Source organism: Giraffa tippelskirchi, chromosome 5, assembly GCF_054371585.1.
Source record: "Giraffa tippelskirchi isolate mGirTip1 chromosome 5, T2T-mGirTip1v1.2.pri, whole genome shotgun sequence".
Lineage (NCBI taxonomy): Eukaryota > Metazoa > Chordata > Mammalia > Artiodactyla > Giraffidae > Giraffa > Giraffa tippelskirchi.
Genome location: NC_137279.1, coordinates 52,679,206 through 52,703,203, shown reverse-complemented (window position 1 = coordinate 52,703,203; position 23,998 = coordinate 52,679,206). Strand labels below are relative to the sequence as shown.

Sequence of the window (23,998 nt, the reverse complement as noted above, 5' to 3'; positions counted from 1 at the left end):
GGCTTCTCTGCCCATGGGATTCTCCTTCTCCAGGGGATCTTCCCAAACCAGGGATCAAACCTGCATCTCCTGCTTGGCAAGATTCTTTACCACTGAGCCACCAGAGAAGCCCATACATCAACTATATGTCAATTTTTCAATTAAAAATAAAAAAAAGAATAATTACATTAAGAAAGACCAATACAAATAGGGAGAGCATTGAGGAGGAGAATAATGGGAAGTACAGTTAATTATATGAACAGAGTCAGAGTTCAAACCTTCCTCTTCAACTATTTTAGTAATTTCTCAACTCGTGTCTCCTGTCTTGTCCTCCTACAATCCATCTTCCATGTGACCACCAAAGAAATCTCATTGGTGTAAAATTCTTCAACAGTTCCCACTGCCTACAGAATAAAAATCTCAGCTCTACAGAGATGGCATAGAGCTCAGCTTACTTCCCCTGGTTTTACCTATGTGATTTTTAGAATAACTAAAGACACATTAGACACAGAGGTATCAGACTCTTTATTACCGCCTACCATGCTAGACTACAATTTCTTCCAGTACACACAGTGAATACCCACTAGCTTCTTCTGACTCATCTCCAGCATCACATCCCTTCTTTGCCCAACTCTCCTAACTCATTCAATCCTAGCCCTTTCCAATTTCAGAGAGCCAACCATTTTCTACTTTGTCTTCTCACTGTAATTGCATTTCTACCATGGCAACCATAATCGTTTATTTCATTTACAGACCTGTCTCCCTTTACTGCAAGAACCATGTCCAGCAGATTGTCTGGGAAACAGCAGCAGGTGTTTTTAAAAGTGTTACTAAAAAATGTCTTCTGTCTATCCTAATTACCACCCTCAGACTCTGAAGTATGAAATAAAGTTCCTCTCAGATTTCTTTACTTCATTTGAGTAGATTCTATGAGCTTAAAAGGATCTAGCCAATAATTTAGTTAAAACTCTACCTTCCCTCCCTAAATGGCTATCCAGTTTCTCCCTGAAAGAAGAGAAGGACACAACACCAGGGCAGGCTCTCCCCTTTTCCCAACTGTTCACTGAGAAAGTTCTTCCTTAAGTGGAACCATATGCTGCCTCCATTTAGTTTCTACCTATAATGGACATGGTCTACCAGAAAATAAGATCCTAAGCGAGAACCTGGCACATAAGAGAAACAAAAATTTTTTCCTAAATTAATAAAACCTGTAAAGAACCCTAAACTAGGGAAAATCTTTTTTCAAAATTAGAAAGCAGTGGGAATATAAAATGCTACAGTCACTATGGAAAACAGTTTAGTGATTCCTAAAAAAGTTAAACAGAATTATATGTCTATACATACGTGTTTTTATAATACACATATATAAGCACCAACTCATTGGAAAAGACCCTGATGCTGGGAAAGATGGGAGGCAAAAGGAGAAGGGGACAACAGAGGATGAGATGGTTAGATAGCATCACTGATTCAATAATGGACGTGAATTTGAGCAAATTTCGGGAGATAGTGCAGGACAGAGGAGCCTGGTGTGCTACAATCTATGGGGTCACAAAGAGTTGGACAGAACTTAGTGCCTGAACAACAACAACAAATATGTGTATATGTATGTACATGACATAAAACATGACCTAGCAATTCTACTCAAAGGTATACATCCAAAGAAATTGAAAGCAGAAACTCAAACAGATACCTGTATGACAGCATTCACTGAAGTGTTATTCACAATAGCCAAAAGATGGAAACAACCAAACAAGAGATGAAAGGATAAGAAAACGTGATAGATACATACAACAGAATATTGTAGTATACTGAGCCATAACAAGGGATGAGGTCTGATACACGCCACAACACAGATAAATCTTGAAAACATGATGCTAGGTGAAATAACCAAAACATAAAAGGACAAATTTATATGCTTCCACTTATAAGAAATACCTAGAATAGCCAAATTTATAGAGACAGAAAGTAGATTAGAGGTTACGAGGGGATGGGAGAAGGAGGGAATGAGGAGTTACTGCTTAATGGGTACCAAGTTTCTGTTTGGGGTGATAGAAATTTTGGCAATACTGGTGATGGCTGCACAACAATGGAAATATAATTAATACCTCTGAATTATACACTTAAAGATGGTTAGAATATCGCAATTTACATTACATACATTTTGTAACAATTTAAAAATATCTGAAAACTAGAGAAAGGAAAAACAAAACAAGAATAGGAGGGTAAATATTTTAGGCTTCACAGGCCTTTTGGTCTCAGTCACAACTGGTCGACTCTGCCATTGTCTGGCTAAAAGTAGTTACTGGCAATATGGAAATGAATGGGTGTGGCAATGTTCCAACAAAACTTTATTTAGAGGCACTGGAAAAAATTAAAAAGCAAACCATGTAAAAACTTGATTGAGAAAGTGCTTTTAGTCAAATATATACCACAGAGACGGAGATTATCATATAACATTTTGGAGGATGTCAATTCTTTTGGATAAAACTTTTATTAAAGGACACTTTAATTTGGATAAAGCTCCACCTAAACATGAGAAACAATGAAACATTTTCACACATGGATCAGAAGAGTTAATGCTGTGAAAATGTCTGTACTACTGTGAAAATGTCCATACTACTCGTACTACCCAAAGCCATCTATAGATTCAATGCAATACCTATCAAAATACCAGTGGTATTTTTCACATAAATAGAAAACACAATCTTCAAATTTGGATGCAAAAATTTTATTATCCACAAAAAAACCATGAATAGCCAAAACAATCTTGAGAAAGAACAATACTGCAGGTATCACACTTTCTTATTTCAATCTATATTACCAAACTATAGCATTCAAAACAGAAACATCAGACAAGTGGAACAGAATTGGGAGTCCAGAAATAAGCCCACCCATACGTTGTCAACTAATATTTGACAAAGGAGCCAAGAATACCCTAAGGGCAAAGGTTAGTCTCTTCAATGAATGGTGTTGGGGAAACTATAGACATTTATATGCAGAAGAATGAAACTGGACCCTTAATTTATACCACTCACAAAAATTAACTCAAAATGGATTAAGGACTTAAAGGTAAGATCCGAAACTAAAGCTCTCAGAAGAAAACAGAGGAAAAAAAACTCCTTGATATTGGTCTTGGCAATGAATTCTTGGGGTATGACACCAAACACACAAGCAATAAAAGTGAAAATAAACAAGTGGGCCTGCATCAAACTAAAAAGCTTCTGCACAACAAAGGAAACCATAAACAAAATGAAAAGGCAGTCTACTGAATGGGAGAAAATATTTTCATGTATCTGATAAAAAAATACCTAAAATATATAAAGAACTCATGCAGCTCAATAGCAAGAACAACAAAAAACATATTACAATTAAAAATGGGCAGAAGAAGGACTTTTCTGGTGGTCCAGTGGCTAAGACTCCGTGCTCCCAATGCAGAGGGCTGGGGTTCGATCCCTGGTCAGGAAACGAGATCTCACATGCTGCAACTAAGACCTGGTGCAGCCAAATAAATAAATATTAAAAAAAAAAAAAAAAAGGCGGGGGGAGGGAGGTTCAAGAAAGAGGGGACATATGTATACCTACGGCTGATTCATGTTGATGTATGGCAGAAACCAACACGATATTATAAAGCAATTATCCTCCAATTAAAAATAAATAAACTTAAATTTGGGCCACAGTAGTGCAAGTTCTGCATCCTAACCACTGGATAGCCAATGAATTCCCCCACTTCACACTTGCTAGAATGGCTAGCACCAAAAAGACAAGAGAGGACTTTCCTAGTGGTACAGTAGATGGGAATCCGCCTACCAATGCAGGGCACACAGGTTTGATTCCTGATCCGGAAAGATTCCACATGCCACAGAGCAACTAAAGACTGGGTGCTGCAACTACTGAAGCCTGTGCACCTAGAGCCTGTGCTCTGCAACAAGAGAAGCCACTGCAATGAGAAGCCCATTCACTGCAAGGAGGAATAGCTGCCGTTCACCGCGACAAGAAAGGGCCCGCACAGCAACAAAGACCCAGCACAACCAAAAGGAAAACAAAACAAAACAAAAGACAAGACATAACAAGTGCTAGTGAGGATGTGGAGAAGATGGAATCGTTGTATACTGCTGGTGTACGTTCCCTTTGGAATGTAAAGTGGTCTAGCCACTATGGAGAATGGTGGTATGGTGGTTCCTCTAATAAATTAAACACAGGTCTAATATATGATCTGGCAATTCCACATTGGCATATATATCCAAAGTTGAAATCACTATCTAGACGAGATATCTGCACTTCCATGTTCACTGAAACACTATTCACAAGACATGGAAGCAATCTAAGTGAGCAATGATGGATGAATGGATAAGGAAAATATTGTATACACACATATATACAATGGAGTATTATTCAATCATGCAAAAGAATGAAATCTTGCATGTGTGGCAACATGGATGAGCTTTGAGGACATTATGCTTAGGGAAATAAGTCATACAAAAAGAGTAATATTGTCTCATCTCACTTTCAGGTGGAATCTAAAAACATCCAACCCATATGAACAAAGTAAAACGCTGGTTGCCACAGGTTGAGGGCTGGAGTAGTCAAAGGACACAAAGTTTCAATTATAAGATGAGTAAGTTTGAGGATCTAATGTACAGCATGGTGACTATGGCACTGTTAACTTGAAAGCTGCCACAAGGGTAGAACTTCAACATTCTCAACACAGCAACAACAAAATGATATTATGTGAGGGGATGGAGATGTTAACTAACCTCATTGTGGTAAACATTCGGCAATATATATATGCATGCTATCAAATTATCACATTGTATACCTTAAACGAAATTAAATCATATGTCAATTATATCTCAACAAAGCTGGAAAACTTTTCTCAAGTATTCAAATTCCCAATTTGTTTAGCTCTTTCCCTTTTCCAAAAGCACAAATTCTTAGAGAGCTCAACTGACTTAAGCAAACATCAGAATTTGGCCCATCATCATAGTGAAGTACACTTGTCGTTTCTGAAGGACTGGTTCTGGCAGCCAGAGATACACAAAGAAAAGATATTTTCACTCATACAATGTGGCAGGCAACAGGCAATGGAGAAGTAAAAGGCTCTCATAATACAATTTTTCTTTCAGCTTCTCTTATTGACCCAGGTGTGTTACCCCCTTTCTCATCTTTTTTACATTCTTACCTACCTTATCACTGAGACAAGCAATTTTAAAAAATGAACGCTGCAGATGTAAATTCACAAAGCCTACATTCTCACCTTCAAGTAATTCGTGATGCCAATATTTTTCATCCGGTCGGCAAAGGTATTGAAACTCTCCACATTGCTTTTGGGATGATAATAAAGAATTTCACTTCCAAGCCTCCAAATAATCTGTCAAAACAGAAGTTACTAACAAAACTGTAAAACCCCTGCCTTAACCAATGTCTCAGAAAGCTATTTTCTTTTGATTACAACATTAAAAAAACAACCTATAATTCCTTTTTCTAGATACCACTACTGTCAACATTTTACTTCATTCACCCAATGAAAGTATTATTACATTTTATGTGATTAAAAGCTTTTCCTGTTGATTAAAATACCAGGTGTCATTAACAGTGTCATTCTGAGCCAGAAGTCTAAAGAAGGTGAGCAGTTGAGATACATATCAAAGATAACATTTTTAATTAGTATAGGAGAAAAACATTAAAGTTAGAAAACTCACGTTCCATTAATATTGGCTTCTTCACTGCTCTCAGCCTCATCTTTATTACCTACCAAGTGAGAGCTATGGACTCAATGTTTCCTCACATTTCATCAGGTTTTACAACTATTGACTATGGTTAGTCTATCTTTAGAGTTTCACTTAAGAATCTGCATCAGCTTTATTTATTATAAATTTTAATAAAAATATTTTCTCCGCAGAGCACCAAAACTTTGATGATAGTACTTGGAGCTCTTCTTTTGCATGAGGGCAAATCTCTATTTCTCTTATTCCATTTAAAGTACTTCAATGATACTGATCTTCAAAGTAAACTGGTTGTTTGGTATAATATTGGTTTAGTATAATCATAATACTCAGAAAGAGATAGAGTTCATTTATTGATAATCAAATTGCAGTATTTTGAAGCTTAAAGAAAATGCAGAGATTATCCTACCACAGTTGTTCTTAAATCCACATATATGTAAGAATTACCTGGGACATCAGTTAAAAATCAACATTCCAGGGATTCAGACTTGGACTCAGAAAAACTGGGGTGGAGGGCAGGAATCTATACTTTCAACAAAGGCTCTATGTGACTCAAACAGAGCCCCAACAAGCATCTGGTAACCACTGATTTAATTCTTTCAATTTATAAAACAAACTCTGGACAAAAAGGGACTGTAATTTGTCCAATGTTTTATAGATCTAGATTAACTTTAGTCCATAAACTAAACTTTCAATCAATGGTTAAATTTTTTTTTCATATTTTTTGGTTCTATTAGACTTCTAACTGATGCAACGGTTCCTCCAATAGAAAAAGCTACTTGAGATATCCACGTGAAGTTATCTGTGGATATACTGTCTTTTACAAAACAAACAATACATGCCAAGCACTGTTCTAGATCCCTGCCCTGGTGGAATTTACATTCTGTTGTAGAGAGACTGACAATAACCAAGAAATACAATAATTAAACTGGCAAGTATTATGGGAAAAACAATGAAGCAGGGTCAGAAGACCAGGAGTGCCAGTTGGAAAGTGAAGGGGGTTGGTGTGCAGTTGCAACTTTAAATAGTGAAGGGAGGCCCCACTGCAAGTATGATGTGAAGGAGGGTGACCACAGTGATAGCCAAAGAAACAGCAAAGACAATCAGGAAGAAGTATGGTTGTTCAAGGGATAAGCAAGGAGGCAAGAAAAGCAAGTTAGATGGTAACAGGAGATGAGGTCAAAGAGGAAAGGGAATGAGCAAAGCACGGAGAACTTGCAGATGATCAGAAGGATGCTGGCTCTTACTCTGAGTGAAACAGGAAAGCCACTGCAGGATTTTCAGCTGAGCAGTGACATGATTTGACTCATGGTTTAAAAGGACTATGCTGTATCATTAATCATTTGAAAAATGCCCATCAAAGCTACAATGAGATACCATGTCACAATCACTAGGGTGGCTGTAATCAAGAAGACAGACAATAATACTGTCAGAGAGGATGTACAAATCTTGGAAACTTTGTATGTTGCTGGTGGGAATGTAAAACAGTGCAGTCAATGTGGAAAACAGTCTAGCAGTTCCTTAATAGGTTACATATATTTATCATACGCCCCAGCGTACTACTCCTCGGTATGTATACTCAAGAGAAATTACAACAAACACCCATATAAAAACTTGTACATGGGGGGAAAAAAAAACAACTTGTACATGAATGTTCATAGTAGCATTATTCATAGTAAAAGAAGGAAAAACTACTCAAATGTTTAAAAACTGATGTATTAGTTTTATCTCATCAAATGAGATAAAGCCTTACATTGGAATATTATTTTGCAATAAAAATCAGTGAAGAACTAATATGCCACAGTATGATATAATAAGCCTTGAACACATTATGTTCAGTAAAAGAATTCATTCATAAAAAGCCATATATTATATGATTCTACTTATATGAAATGTCCAGAATAAAAAGTAGATTGCCAAGGGCTAGGGTCTGGAGAAGAGGGACTGTAAGTGGGTACAGTGTTTCTTTTGAGGGGGTGACAAAAAATGTTCTAAATTTAGATTGTGGTGACAGTTGCACATCTCTTGTGAATATATGAAAACACACCGAATTGTTCAATTTAAATGGGTGAACTGTATGGTGTTTAATGTATCTCAATAAAGCTATTTTTTTTTTTAAAGGCTCAGTCTGGTTATTATGCTGAAAATACACTGGGAGGCAGAGGAGGGAAAGCAGTCATCTAAGTGAGGTGATAGGAGTTTGAGTGAAGGAAGCAGCAAAAAGGACATAGTGAGAAGTACTCAAGATTGCAGGGAGCAAGTTTTCAAAGGAGAGCCAACAGAATTTTCTGATGGTTTGGATATGAGGTGCAAAAGAAAAAAAACACAAAAACTCCAGATTGGGCCTCAAAATTAGATAAGGGAACCATCATCTGAGATGAGGAAAATTAGAATGGACAAGGAATACCAGAAGAACCAGTTTATATTTGCTAGTACGATACGACATCTTGTACTAGCTGATATTAGATACTAAGAGGTGAGGTTGAACAGAATGTTGGACACAGCGATCTGGGCTTGACAAATGTCAGAGCCCCAGATACACAATGGGGGATCACCAGCATACAGACTGAATGAAAGGCTATGAAACTGAATGAGATCAAGAGAGTTCAGATAACAGTAACACCTAAAGACTGGAGTTCTCAAGGACTCCCACATCAGAAGGCCGAGGAGACAAAGAGCAATCAGAAAAGGAAACCGAGGAATGGCCAGTGCGGTAGGAGAAAAATCTGAGAATGCAGAGTCCTGGAAGCCAGATGAAGAATTCTGTTTGTTTCTCCATCACACAGAAGGGAATGACCTGGTATGCTTAATATTGGTAAGGATCAAGTTAGACGAATACTGAGAATCAGCCACTGGATTCAGCAAAGTGGATATCACTGTTGACCCTGACAAGGCAATTTGGTAGAAATGATGATTTGTGGGGGAGTCTAACTGAACAGGAACAAATGCATATATAAACTCTTCCCAGGAGTTTTGCTGAAAGGCAGAGTGGAGAAATGAGCACAGCTTGTGGAAGAAGTAGAAGTCAAGAGATGATATTTAGTGGGAGAGAGAACATGTTTCCATGAAGATGGGAACCATCCTATAGAAAGGGGACCATAAGGACAAGGGGAAAGATGGAAGAATTACTTAAATGAATGAATAAATATTTGGGAATCTGAGAATTTGAAGTATTTTTCGTCTCCTTAAAATGATAATAGAAAAATGAAGTATGCAAAAAATGTCTTCATACAAACTCAATTTGAGATCTTGCAAAAGCTGTTCTGGGTGGAGTTTAAGAGGCAGAAACTCCCAGGATTCTGTGCCATCTTCCAGGGGACTCACTTTACTTACCTCAGGTGCACCCTGCCTTTTGTTGCTATCCGTATCTTCCAAAACCTGAAGGTAACTGTGCATGTATTCTGCAGCTCGCTGCCACTGGTGCTTCAGCAGAGCTTCTTGGATAAAACTTAAACAAGTGCTTGTGGTCTGAGCAAAATCCTTCTCCTGTTTTCCTCCAGAGGCTATAAAGGTTAAAGAGGAAAGTCTTGAGCCAGTGACCTCAAATCAACAATTCAAGAATCTTACTTCTGATAAGCACAGTTTTTAACAAGTAGGTATTACTTAACCCAAACCATCCCAATACCAAAGCTAGCTTCACTTGAAACCAACACTTCCACATCATTTTAACTAGTTGTGGCAAATGAAAAAACAAAAAATTTCTACTTAAGAGATGTCTAATTTGATGTTCTTGGGCTACCAAGGTCACCAGTTCCTTCAAATCAAATTCAACTACCCTTTCACACTTGCACTAAACTATGTGGGAAGATTCTATCGAAGAGGGCCCCCAGTGCAAAATACCAAATATTCAGAATGGGTAAAAACCATCAAGGTCATCCTAGGAAAGCACTCTTTTTTCCTACCTATGTTCTGAAAACACCAAGAGGTGCACTTTTATTTTTCACAGACCAAGTTCCCAGTAACTCAAAGCTAGTAAATGCATATGAGATTATAAAATTTTGACATTAGCATTTGTATCTCTAAAATACTAACAATCCTCATGTTAAGAATATAAGGGTTACAGCTTTTCTGGCAGTCCTGGTTAAGACCTCGCACTTCCAATGCAGGGGGCATAGATTCAATCCCTGACCAGGCAACTAAGATCCCATGTGCCTCAGCCAAAAAAAACTGAAAAAAAAAAGAAGATTTGGGCTTAGTTACAACCTCATCTATGACAACAGGCTGCATACTGCCACCTCTTTCTTCCTTCCCACACCACTAAAGACTCCTATGGGCCAGCAGTCTTCCAATTGGGGTGCCCCCACCCCTGGGAATGTGCTTAGTCACTCAGATGTGTCTGACTCCTGCAACCCCATGGGCTGTAGCCCGCCAGGCTCCTCTGTCCATGGGGATTCTCCAGGGAAGAATACTGGAGTGGGTTCCCATGCCCTTCTCCAGGGGATCTTCCCAATCCAGGGATCGAACCCAGGTCTCCCACACTGCAGAGGATTCTTTACTGTCTGAGCCACCAGGGAAGACCCCACCCCTGGGAAAGCACAGAGATTAATAAGTATCATGCAAAAATAGCTTTATAGCAATCAACTTGCACATCTTCAACTTTCTCACATACTCTTTCCTAAAACTGATCTTCTAGAAAGCTGTGCATATAGACAAGACTTCATCATCAAAATAATTCTGATATTACCTTAAGAAGAAAATACAAGTGTTTATTGTTGAGAAAATGAATGACTCTAACATCCATTTGCAAGTCGGGTGATTTCTAGTTCTTTGCTTGTCAAAAGTGTAGAAGAATCTAATAATTTTTTAGAACACTGTAATTTTTTCACAAGTGAGAAGGAGTCAAAGACCTGATACATTGCTAAAATTAAACGCCATCCATTGCCAGCTACTTACTAAAATAACTAAAGTTTCTCAGAATTTCCACCAATTAAAACAAAATACAGGGGCTTCCCTGGGGGCTCAGTGGTAAAGAATCTGCCTGCCAATGCAGGAGACATGGGTTTGATCCCTGTCTGGGAAGATCCCACAGTCTGCGGAGCAACTAAGCCTGTGAACCGTAACTTTTGAGCCTGTGGTCTTGAGCCTGGGAGCCACAAGAGAAGCCACCGCAACGAGAAGTCTGCTGACCCCAACAAGAGAAAAGCCTATGAAGCAATGAAAACCCAGCATTGCCAAAAAAAACCAAAGTAAAATTATTTAAAAGTATACAATAAAATTGAAGCTAAATCTATTCTCATTCTAGAAATACATAATATTCATTCATAGATATAAGAATTGGGAAAAAAGTGATATCCTTATCCATTTTATTGAGATAAATAAGCAATAAAAATTTACATTTAACATTTAAAATTTAAGAAAAAAAGTAATACATTATTTTAATCAGCTACGTAAAAAATTAATTATAATAATGTCTCGATCCAGAAGAAATTTTAATAGTTAAAAACTTTACAGGGTATTAGCAAAAATTAAATGTGGATACATACTTTATGGCAAGATTAAAGGAACAATATAAAATTTCCATCTATTAAAATTTTTTCATAAACACAAAATGGATGATAAAAGATATCACATTCCTGAACTATTAAGATTCTACCAATTATTTTTTTAATTTATGGCCGTTCTACACTGCAGGTGGGATCCTAGTTCTCCACCAGGGATTGAACCCGCATCCCTGAAGTAGAAGCATGGAGTCTTAATGACAGGACCCAGGAAGTCTCATCAAATATGTTTGTTTAAGTCATATAATAATTTCAACAGTATTGTTTGAGCACTGCCATGGTCAAGCACTAGTCTAGGTGCTCAACATAGAGCTTTATTCCAAATTGGTGCCCACCTTCAAAGTTTTTATTCTGGGGGACACACCCTTCAAAACACCCAAAGAAATTTAAGAGAATAAAAAAATAAATAATTGTTAGGCAACTAGGTTTTCCTATTGTGGTTAATTACCAATAAAACATCAATATTATCTACAGCTATATTCTCATTGCAGACAGAAAGTATTACTATTTGGGGTTTAACAGGTTATCCATAAAAGATGAAACATTTCTAAGTATGTAAATTCTGGTCTTAAACCTACTTGTTTATGGACTGACTCAAGCTCTCCATAGAACACTGTTGACAGACACATGCCCAGGTATGCGGTAACTAGCAGAAACTAGATTACTATTAATAGTTCCCTACAAGAAGCAACTGGAGAAGGCAATGGCACCCCACTCCAGTACTCTTGCCTGGAAAATCCCATAGACGGAGGAGCCTGGTAGGCTATAGTCCATGGGGTCGCTAAGAGTCGGACACGACTGAGCGACTTCACTTTCACTTTTCCCTTTCATGCACTGGAGAAGGAAATGGCAATCCACTCCAGTATTCTTGCCTGGAGAATCCCAGGGACGGCAGAGCCTGGTGGGCTGCCGTCTATGGGGTCGCACAGAGTCGGACACGACTGAAGCGATTTAGCAGCAGCAGTAGCAACAAGAAGCAACAAAACACCCTCTCTGAAGTTCCATTCACTGAAACCTGACTCAAACCATATATATTAATCCAGTAAAAATAAAATGAGGAAAGAGGCAATAAATTATTACATTTTCAACACTCACTATGCACGAGGCTCTATGCTAGGCACTCCCTTTTTTAAATATACGTATCTCAAAGCAGGTTTTGAGATCAGATAGGCCTGGGTTTGACTCTTGATACCAGCATTGAGAATTTTAACTTCTTTGAAATTAAGTTCCCTCATCTGTAAAATGCCTGGTATATATATTTACTGAGAATTAATTTACTGAGATAATTAAATGAGATAATATTCAGATTAAAAAATAAAGAAATAAGAGCTACATTCTAGGACCCAGGGACTCACAGTCAAGGGGAAAGAAAGCTAGGCTAAGAAAGATGTATTTGTGAGCAATTAAAAAAGTGCTGGTTCATGACAACACACAGACAACTGATTTTTTAAAAATACATTCTGATAAAGAATTATCCTATAGAACACCTTGTTTATTTCTACATTAGAGGAACAAAGAAGAAAATAGTCTTTTCTTAAAATCTACTAGAGATCAATTCTATTAGGGCTTATTTCAATGCAATTCAACAGAAATTTCTGGTATGTATTCCTCAATAGCAGAGATCATATCTTCTTCAACAAATCTGTCCCCAATATTAAGCCAATGCCAGGGATATAGTAAAATGCTCAGTAAGAGTTACTGGAAGGAAAAAAAAGTGTGTCTACCACAATATAGACTGTTATTAATTCAAAGAATTCTAAGAGAAAAAAAGAACCTATTTTTTCATGTTTCTTTTTTATTAACTGCCTTAAAAAAAAAAAAATCCTCATATATACTTATCTTGAAAATTGAACCAGCTGGTGAGGGAGGTGGGAGGGAGGGTCAGGATGGGGACCACATGTACAACCATGGCTGATTCATGTGAATGTATGGCAAAACCACCACAATATTGTAAAGTAATTAGCCTCCAATTAAAATAAAAAAAATTAAAAATTAAAAAAAGAAAAGAAAATTGAATCAGCTTGGTTATCCAATTTTGTATCCTTATTGAGTCTTATCATCTACTTGCATTAAAGCTGAAATGGTTATATGCTATTTTACTTACCTATGGATTCTATGTGCTTTTGGAGCCAAGGGAAGCACATTCCTGAACCAGAGTGCACACACGGTTCCCCCTGTTCATCCTCTGTCGTGGGTCTTATCAATTCTTCACTGAAATCACTCATATCTAGTCAAGACTGAAAATATCAGTTACTTTCTGTACATCTTAATCCACACGTTTCTGAGTTATACAGCAGAAAGACAGCCACTTTTATCTAATAAATATCAATGATCAACAAAATTAACTGCACCTGATAGCTCCTTTACAGAAATTAACTTAATTATGTCAGCAGCAGCCAAAATGAATGACCCATTTAAAAACTATTGACTACTTCAAATACTACTATACTTCAAGAAGATACAAGGATAGATAAGATACTAACTCTTTAATTTAAAAAAGAAAAACTAATCTAGAGGAAGAAACACATAAATGATGTATAAGGTAAAGGTGAGTGCTCAGTCGTGTCCAACTCTTTGGTATCCCAAGGAGTATAGCCCGCCAGGCTCCTCTGTCCATGGGATTTTCCAGGCAAGAGTACTAGAGTGGGTTGCCATTTCCTACTCCAGGACATCTTCTTGACTTAGGGATCAAACCTGCACCTCTTTTATCACCTGCAATGGCAAGGCAAAGTCTTGCCACCGGGGAAGCACAAATGATGTATAATAAGACAACATGAGAAATACAATAACGACAGTAGCAATTATCATTCTTACTGAGTCCTCTCTATACACCAAGCCTACGAAGTGTCTAATTTAATCCCTACAGAAATCTGGAGCCGAGTACTGTTATGTTCTTCCATTTGCATGTTGAAAAAAACTGAAGGGCTCGGTGAAACTATGTAACCTGGACCAATGTCACAAAAAACTGAGGACAATATTCTGGGAACTAGAATGTGTTCCCAAACACAACTGACACGAACAGAGTTTGGGGTGTTCGTGGAAGAGGGAGGCGGAAAGCAGATGGCGGGAAAAGAAACGACGAAAACAGCTTTGTGCCGAGCTGAGCCTGGACTCAATCCTCAAGATGCTCAGGACTCCTCTCCCTCCTTCCACACAGCCAATTTAGGTCCTGCTGGTACTACCTGCTAGTACTTCTCCCATCTTCGTCAACCTCAGCAACTCTACACCACTCCCCCATCTCGGGACTCTTTCGAACTGTGTCTGGACGACTGCATTAGCTTTCCAACTAGTAATCTTGCCTCAAATTTGGCTTCTCCACATCACCAACTGAACAAACCTTTCAAAATCAAATTCTGTGGTTAAAAGCACGTGTTTGAAATAACATGAGTTTTGAACCCGATTCAAACGTTATTTTAAAGAGTCCTTCCAGAAAAAGCTCTCCCAACCCAAATTCTAAAGCCATTTAGGCATCATGTAGTTGTCACGGTAACCAAAGCACCTCCACCCCTTCAGCCTTGCCCGCGGAATCCGAGGTTTCTGAGTAAAACAGAAAATGAAAGAACACTGGTGAAGCCTAGGGTAGGCCTTCCTCTTCCACGTGAACGCAGGCAATAAGAGATGGACGACAACTGCGGGACTTACCTGCCTGAAGCCAGAATTCTTCTGTCTGTGATACCAAACTCAGTCTCGTGACTCCGGACCAGCGGGAGGAAATACTCACACAACGCGAAACGAGCAAGTTTCGAGAAAAAGCTTGCAAAACTGGCCTCCTGCGCTCTGGAGACGCGCAGACGCAGCCCCGCCCCTAACTCTCGATTGGGCGTTGGAGGAGCCCCAACCCCGGAAATGACCCGGAAGTGGCGGTGGATTGCCGCCTTCCCATTGGATGGGTCCCGGGTTTAGAGCTTAGTTTGTCTCAGCGGGAAAAATGAGAGACTTTAATTGCCAAAGAAGATCAATGCAAGGGGAGGCCGGCTGGATAAGGGTAACAGTCAAAAAAAGCAGAACGTCACTTTATCCGAGTAGTTCCCCGTACGACGACCTTTCAGTTACTGCTTGGCTTGCGGGTGCGCGCAGCTAGCCTCGGAGGCGTGGCTCGTGGCCCTGACAAGATAAATCTGCATAGCCTTTTAATTGCGTCCTTGAAATCTTTTTTTTTTTTTTGCCTTCTTTTACTTAAGGTTTAGCTTTGAATTGAAATGACTGACTGCTTCCTCCAAATTTAGGGGAGAATATCTTTTCCTCTCAGCGAGGGTGGTTCTGCGCACCCGTCTGGAGTCACCTATCATGACTAGTGTTAACAAACTTATTAAGAAATGCGTGTTGAAAGTAAGTTTCTAATATAAAGGTTTGGTTTGGCTACATTTCTTCCCTTGCTGTGGGGTATAATTTCACCAAAACCAATCTAAAATGGGTTTTACCTGGCTGGAAATTCAAAATTGCATGATTTAGAGGACTTGACGTGGAATCTTATTTCTCTGACCAAGAGTTGAACCTGGGCCATGGCAGTAAAAACACTGAGTCCTAACTACTGGACCACCAGTGAATTCCCACTTAATTATTATGCAAATAATTTTACCTACTGCCTGTCAACCTACATTTACCTAAGTTTTAGTTGAGAAATATGTTATTTTGTTAAGAATAAAGGGGAAAAATTCCTCTACAATATTCCCGATAATTTAAATATATCCATGATTTGACTACCAATACAAAGGAAAAAAAAATTCAGTTTTAAATTCAGGATAAGATAGTACAGAAGAGGGAACAAATGTGGGAGTGTGGAAGCAGAACAATATAAAAGACCACTCTCAGAGAAGGGAAATACAAATTCAGACGTGTAAGATATCTACTAAGGTAGTATTAGCTTTAATGATATATATAGGGCTTCCCTGGTGGCTCAGTGATAAAGAACCCGCTTGCAATGCAGGAGACTTGGAAGAGACATGGGTTTGATCCCAGGGTCGGGAAGATCCCCTAGAGAAGAAAGTGGCAACACACTCCAGTATTCTTGCCTGGGAAATCCCATGGACAGAGGAGCCTGGTGGTCTGTAGCCCATGGGGTTGCAATAGAGTTGGATACAACTTTGCAACAACTTTAGTTGGATACAACTAAACAACAACATATATATATATATATATGTGTGTGTGTGTGTGTGTGTGTGTGTGTGTGTTTCTTAGATTGATATTATAATTTTTTATTTTACAGCTAAGAGAAACTACGAAATACAGAATTTTCACAACCACAGGTGCTTTATTGACTGGTCAGATTTTAGCAAAAGTTACAAGCAATGCTTCTCTACTGGGAGGTTAGTACCATTTCTACCAAGAGGAGTTTGGAAATTACTGTTTATGACCTGTAACAAGTCTGTGGTTGTATGTTTCATCAAGACCATATTTTCTCCCTCTCAGTTCTCAGTGTCTCCTTCCAGGAGGCACTTTTGACCTCACAAGCATATTTTGGAGGGAGTTATAACCCTCCATCCTATCTTTTAGTAACAAAGGAGCAGTTTCCAGGGTAGGTACTATCAAAAAGTGTCCCCCCTGTGACAGAGTCATTGATTTGCTGACACTCTTCCCTGGTGGCTCAGACTGTAAAGCGTATGCCTACAGTGTGGGAAACCCAGGTTCGATCCCTGGGTTGGGAAGATCCTCTGGAGAAGGAAATGGCAACCCACTCCAGTACTCTTGCCTGGAAAATCCCATGGACGGAGAGCATGGTAGACTACAGTCCATGGGGTCATAAAGAGTCGGACACAACTGAGTGACTTCACTTTCTTGTATCATCAACCATCCCTGTTGGCTGTAAGAGCCTGAGATTGTGCTGTTTATTTAAACAACATAAATGGACAACATTATAATATATTATCCCATTTATTCGTATAAAAACATTATGAGGTTTTACCATTAGCCACAATGTTATGGACAAGAACTCTTAAGACTCAAAAAAGTTAGCAGCTTGCTTAGGGTCATACAGTTAAACTTCTGATACCTATTTTAATGCTTTTGACTCCATTCTCGGTGTCTGCTAATTGTCCTAGTAAGGAAGTAATCCCTATCTGAAAACTGTAAACAGATAAAGCCAAACAGCCTGCACTGTGGAAATTGTGTTGTACAGGCCTCACCCTGGTATTTGTTCAAAGCACCAAATATTTGACTTCTATGAAAATAGTGCCAAAGTAAATTAGGCAGACCCGGAAACAGGAACTTCTATATAAGCCTATATTCTCCTGGTAATTTCATGTGTTTGAGTTTCTTTCTTTGTTCAGTAGAAATGGTAATAATATTTGTCAGGACTAGACAAATAGTACATGCTGATAGAAGACCTTGCCTTGTATATGACTCACTCCCAGGAGGATATACCCTTTGACAGGACTTTGACTTTTAATTGTGGCTTTTTAATTGTAGGAAAATAATTTAACTCTATTGGCCGTTCCCAATGCAAATCTTCAATTCTCTTTGGCTTTCAGACAGGATACTGCTTAAATTCCATTTCAGTTATATGATACATTTACTTAAGGTCTGATAGCTTTCCGTTTTTCACTCTAAATCTAAATTATTGTGCTTGATTAATAATCTTTAATAATCCGATTTACCCTCACCACCCAGGTTATCTCCCACTACTCTTGTTTCAAAATTTTTTATTGAAGTATAGCTGATATACAATGCTGTGTTAGTTTCAGATGTACAGCAAAATGATTCAGTAATACATATACATATATCCACTCTTTTTTAGATTCTTTTCTCACATAGACCATTACAGAGTATTGAGTGGAGTTTCCTGTGCTCTACAGTATGTCCTTATTAGTTACCTATTTTATGTATAGAGGTGTGTATATGTCAATCCCACTACTTTTTAATAGGATCATTTCAATCCAGTAAGATTAGGGCTCATCACTGTCCTCTTTTCTCCATGCTTCTTTATGCCCATCCCTACCCTCCCTGCTCTATCACCAAGCAACCACTGTCATTATAGGTTAGTCTGAATTGTCTAGCATTTTATATAAGTGCAGTTTTACAATGTGTATTAGTTTTTGGATTGGGGTTATTTCACTCAGAATCTCTTTGTTGTTGCTAGTATCTATAGTTCCTTATTATTACTGAGCAATATTCCAAACTTTAACATCTATTTACCTGTGAAAGGAAAGCTGGGTTTTTGTTTGTTTGTTGTTTTTGTTTTCACTGTTACCAGGGAAGCCACCATGAACATCTGTGAACAAGTCTTGGTGTGGATGTATATGTTTATTTCTCTTGAGTAAATACCCAGGAGTGGAAAGACTGCATTTGTATGATAGGCATAATTTTTAAAGAAACTGCCAAACTGTTTTCCAAAGGGGTTAAATCAATTTAAATTAGAACCAGCAATGTAATGAGAGATCCAATTATCCTTATCCTTGGCAGGATTTGTTATGATCAATCTTTTTAATTTTAGCCATCTAGTGGATGTGCAGTAATATCTCATTATGGTTTTAATTTGCAATTCCCTAATGACTAATGAGACTCTTCCCTAGTGACTCAGATGGTAAAACGTCCGCTTACAATGTGGAAAACTCAGGTTCGATCCCTGGGTCAGGAAGATCCTCTGGAGAAGGAAATGACAACCCACTCCAGTACTCTTGCCTGGAAAATCCCATGGACGGAGAGCATGGTAGGCTACAGTCCATGGGGTCGCAAAGAGTTGGACATGACTGAGCGACTTCACTTCACTTTAATGACTAACGGGGCTTCCCAGGTGGTGTAGTTGGTAAGGAATCTGCCTACCAATGCAGGAGCTGCAGGTTCGATCGTTGGGTCGGGAAGACAGCCTGGAGAAGGAAATGACAACCTCTTCCAGTATTCTTGCCTGGAAAGTCCATGGACACAGGAACCTGCAGGCTTAGACACAGCTGAAACTGGCTACTGAGCACAATGACTGATGATATTGAGTATCTTATACATATTTGCCACATTTGTTTTTATTCTTATTAATGTTATAATATTTGTATATTCTAGATACAAGTTCTCTGTTGAATACATGATACATGCTTTGCAAATATTTTCTCCCAGTCTGTGGTTTACCTTTCCATTTTAATAACTGAGAATGTATTAATAGAAATGAGAGCAAATGTTTTTATTTTTCTAAAAACCATATTATTTATTTTAGAGTTTAAGGGTTTTGTGTGTATTTTTTCAGTCTTAGTAAACCCAAGGTCACAAACATTTTCTCCTATAGTCTCTTCAAGAAGTTGTTCTTACAATTAGGTCGGTGATCTATTTCCAATCAGTTTTTGTATATGGTATGTAGTAAGGGTTGAGGTTGATTTGTTTTTTAACCAATGGCTCTTCATTTGTTCCAGAGCCATTTAGTGTAAAGATTAACATTTTTCCACTGAACTGCCTTGTCATGTTTGTTGAAAATCAATTGCCTCTATATGTGTGGGTTTATTTCTAGAATATTCTGTCCGGTGGACCTATGTGATCTGCTCATAGGATCATCGAAAAAGCAAGAGAGTTCCAGAAAAACATCTATTTCTGCTTTATTGACTATGCCAAAGCCTTTGACTGTGTGGATCACAATAAACTGGAAAATTCTGAAAGAGATGGGAATACCAGACCACCTGACCTGCCTCTTGAGAAATCAGTATGCAGCTCAGGAAGCAACAGTTAGAACTGGACATGGAACAACAGACTGGTTCCAAATGGGAAAAGGAGTATGTCAAGATTGTATATTGTTATCCTGCTTATTTAACTTCTATGCAGAGTACATCATGAGAAACGCTGGACTGGAAGAAACACAAGCTGGAATCAAGATTGCTGGGAGAATTATCAATAACCTCAGATATGCAGATGACACCACCCTTATGGCAGAAAGTGAAGAAGAACTAAAGAGCCTCTTGATGAAAGTGAAAGGGGAGAGTGAAAAAGTTGGCTTAAAGCTCAACATTCAGAAAACTAAGACCATGACATCCGGTCCCATCACTTCATGGCAAATAGATGGGGAAACAGTGGCTGACTTTATTTTTTGGGAGCTCCAAAATCACTGCAGATGGTGATTGCAGCCATGAAATTAAAAGACGCTTACTCCTTGGAAGGAAAATTATGACCAACCTAGGCAGCATATTAAAAAGCAGAGACATTACTTTGCCAACAAAGGTCTGTCCAGTCAAGGCTATGGTTTTTCCAGTAGTCATGTATGGATGTGAGAGTTGGACTATAAAGAAAGCTGAGCGCCGAAGAATTGATGCTTTTGAACTATGGTGTTGGAGAAGACTCTTGAGAGTCCCTTGGACTGCAAAAAGATCCACCCAGTCCATCCTAAAGGAGATCAGTCCTGGGTGTTCATTGGAAGGACTGATGTTGAAGCTGAAACTCCAATATTTTGGCCACCTGATGCGAAGAGCTGACTCATTTGAAAAGACTCTGATGTTGGGAAAGACTGAAGGCAGGAGGAGAAGGGGACAACAGAGGATGAGATGGTTAGATGGCATCACCGACTCAGTGGACATGCTGCTGCTGCTGCTGCTAAGTCGCATCAGTCGTGTCTGACTCTGTGCGACCCCATAGATGGCAGCCTACCAGGCTCCACCATCCCTGGGATTCCCCAGGCAAGAACACTAGAGTGGGTTGCTATTTCCTTCTCCAATGCATGAAAGTGAAAAGTGGAAGTGAAGTCGTTCAGTCGTGTCCAACTCTTCGTGACCCCATGGACTGCAGCCCACCAGGCTCCTCCATCCATGGGATTCTCCAGGCAAAAGTACTGGAGTGGATTGCCATTGCCTTCTCTGCAATGGATATGAGTTTGGGTAAACTCTGGGAGTTGGTGATGGACAGGGAGGCCGGGCGTGCTGTGGTTCATGGGGTCACAAAGAGTCGGACACGACTGAGCAACTGGACTGAACTGAGCTATACCGATATCACATTATTATAATTAATGTAACTATAATAAATCTTTAAAAAGGTAGTATAACTTCTCGGCTTTCTCTTTTTCAAGGCTAGTCTATGTCCTTTGTGTGCGTGCATGCTAAGTCACTTCAGTTGTGTCTGACTCTTTGCAACCCTATGAACTGTAGCCCGCCACAGTCCCCTGTCCATTGTATTCTTCAGGCAAGATTACTGGAGTGGGTTGCCATGCCCTCCTCCAAGGGATCTTCCTGACCCTGGGATCTAACTCTCATCTCCTGTGTCTCCTGCATTTGCAGCCAGGTTCTTTACCACTAGCACCCCCCAGGAAGCCCATGTCCTTTGCATTTCCACGTAAATCTTAAAATTAGCTTGTTGATTTCTACAAAGAAGCCTGCTGGGATTTTGATTAGAATTTCATTAAATTCATAGACCAATTTAAGTAAAGTGGATATTATTATAGTATTAAGTCTTCCAGTCCATGAATATGGTTTAACTCTTGTTTTTTAAATTTAATTTTCATCAATAGTAGTTTAGACTCTTTAATATTCAATTCTGTCACATCTTTTGTCAGATTTACCCCAAAATATTTTACTTTTGGGTGCTATTGTAAAAAGTATTGTACTTTTAATTTCACATTCTGATTGTTCATTGCTGGCATATAGCAGCACAATTAATTTTTGCATATTGTTATTGTTTTCAGAAACTGTGCAAACTTCTTAATTCTAGTAGCTTTTTGTAGATTTCTTAGGATAGTCTAGAAATTTGTCTGCAAATTTAACTTCATCCTTTCTAAATTTTAGGTCTTTTATGTTTTGCTTGCCTTTTCCACTGCTTCAATACAATGTGAACTAGACATGGTAAGAGCAGACCTCCTTGACTTCTTCCTGATCTTTAAAGGAAAGTGTTCAGTCTTTGATCAATAAGACTGACACTATCATAGGTTTCTTTTGTACAAGCCCTCTGTCAAACTGAGAGAGTTTCCTCTTACAGGCATTCCTGGTTTTATTGCACTTTTCATTATTGTTTTGCCATATACTATCTGTTTTACAAATTTAAGTTTTGTGGCAGGCCTTTGTGGAGCAAATCTATCAGTTCCATTTTTCTGATAGCCTTTTCTCACTTCGTGTCTCTGTCACTTTTTGGTAATTCTTACAGTACTTTAAACTTTTTCATTATTATATTGTTATGGTGATTTGTGATCAATAATCTTTGCTATTATTATGATGACTCATTGAAGGCTCGTAAGATGGTTATTATTTTTAATCAATAAAGCCTTTTTAAAGTAATATACATTTTGATGCTATTGCATACTTAACAGACTACAGTATAGTATAAACATAACTTGTACATGCACTGGAAAACCAAAAAACACTTGTACATGTGTGACTTGCTTCTTTGTAATATTTGCTTATTGCCATTGTTTGGAACCAAACCCACAATATCTCTAAGGAACACCAGCATTTCCAAGTTGCTAAGAATTTTTATCAAGAATAGATATAAGATTTCATCAAATATTTTTGGTATCTATTGAGATGATCATATTGCTTTTATGATATTAATATGATAAATTACATAGACTGGGTTTGAACATATTTCACTCTCTTCAGTTTCCTGGAGAAGTTTGTAGTATACAATTGATATTACTTTTTTCTTTAGTTTTTGGTGGAAATCACTAGTGAAGCTATACGGGTATGGAGTTTTCTTTGTTGGGAAGTATTTTTACTCTTGTGTGTGCTCAGTCGCTTCAGTTGTGTCTGACTGTGGCCCCATGGACTGCAGCCCTCCAGGCTCCTCTGTCCATGAGATTCTCCAGGCAAAAATACCAATTAATTTCTCTAATAAATAAATACAGGGTTGTTCAGATTATCTTTTTTTAAGGTGAGCTTTGGCACTCTGTGTTTTTCAAAGACTTCATGCATTTTATCATAGTTTTATCATTTATTGGCATAAAGTTGTTGATAATATTCCCTTGATATTCTTCTAATGTCTGTAGGATCTATAGTTATATCTTCTGTGTCATTTCTGATTGTGGCAATTGGTGTCATTTCTTTAGTTTTTCAGATCAATCTGACTAGAGGTTTGTAAGTTTTATTGGAATTCTCAGAGTCAGCTTTTGTTTCATTGATTTTCTCTATTTTCTTTTTGCTATTTTATTGATTTCTGATTTTATCTTTATTAGTTCCTTCCTTATGCTTACTTGGGCTTTAATTTGCTCTTCTTTTTCAAGTTTCTTAAGGTAGAAGGTGAAGTTATGGATATGAGACCTTTCTGGTTTTCTAACATAAATATTTAAGGATATAAGTTTCCCTCTAAGCAGTATTTTAGTAACATTTCACCAATTTTGATACGTTGTGGTTTCAATTTCATTCACTATGAAATACTTTCTAATTTTCTATTAGAATTTTTCCTTTGACTCATGGGTTATTTAAAAGCTTTTTTTTTCTTTTTTAAAGTTTGTTATTTAGATTCCGGAATTTGGAGACCTTTTGTTATTGATTTCTATACTTTAATTTCTATATTTTGATACTTCAATTCCATGTGATCAACAAACATATTTTGTATGTTTCAAATTTTTTAAAATGTATTGTTCCTTGGCCCACAATATCATGGTAAAAATTCCACAAACACTTGAAGAAGAAATGTATAGTCTGCTGTTTTGGGGTAGTGTTTTAGCCCCCATAGATAGATATCAGTCAGGTCAACTAAACTGATGCTATTGTTTAAGTCTTCTATATCGTTATTGACTTTCTGTCTAATTATTCTGTCTATCATAAAGGGAGAGAGGACCTCTGAAATCTCCAAAAATAATTACAGATTTGTGGAGTTCTCCTATAAACTCTGATTTTGCTTTATATATTTTGAAGTTTTCTTATTAAGGTAAGCAATTAAAATTATTATATCCTCTTGATGAGTTAGCTT

The 23,998-nt window shown here is 38.0% G+C and overlaps 1 protein-coding gene across 5 annotated transcripts in view; it reads right to left on the bottom strand.

The window, feature by feature from the left end:
- The window catches only part of TAF1A (TATA-box binding protein associated factor, RNA polymerase I subunit A), a 37,236-nt gene extending 22,257 nt beyond the window's left edge, over window positions 1-14,979 (bottom strand). For 2 of the 5 annotated variants that reach the window (XM_081489895.1, XM_081489897.1), the window contains exons 1-4: window positions 14,843-14,979; window positions 13,305-13,437; window positions 9,036-9,205; window positions 5,234-5,347 (exon numbers count right to left, since the gene is read on the bottom strand). In XM_081489895.1, coding sequence (XP_081346021.1) covers window positions 5,234-5,347; window positions 9,036-9,205; window positions 13,305-13,425 — 405 coding nt within the window. In that variant the 5' untranslated portion in view covers window positions 13,426-13,437; window positions 14,843-14,979. The remainder of the gene's footprint in view (window positions 1-5,233; window positions 5,348-9,035; window positions 9,206-13,304; window positions 13,438-14,842) is intronic. The other 3 variants (XM_081489896.1, XM_081489898.1, XM_081489899.1) reach the window with 2 other exon arrangements.
- Window positions 14,980-23,998: the final 9,019 nt, after the last annotated feature.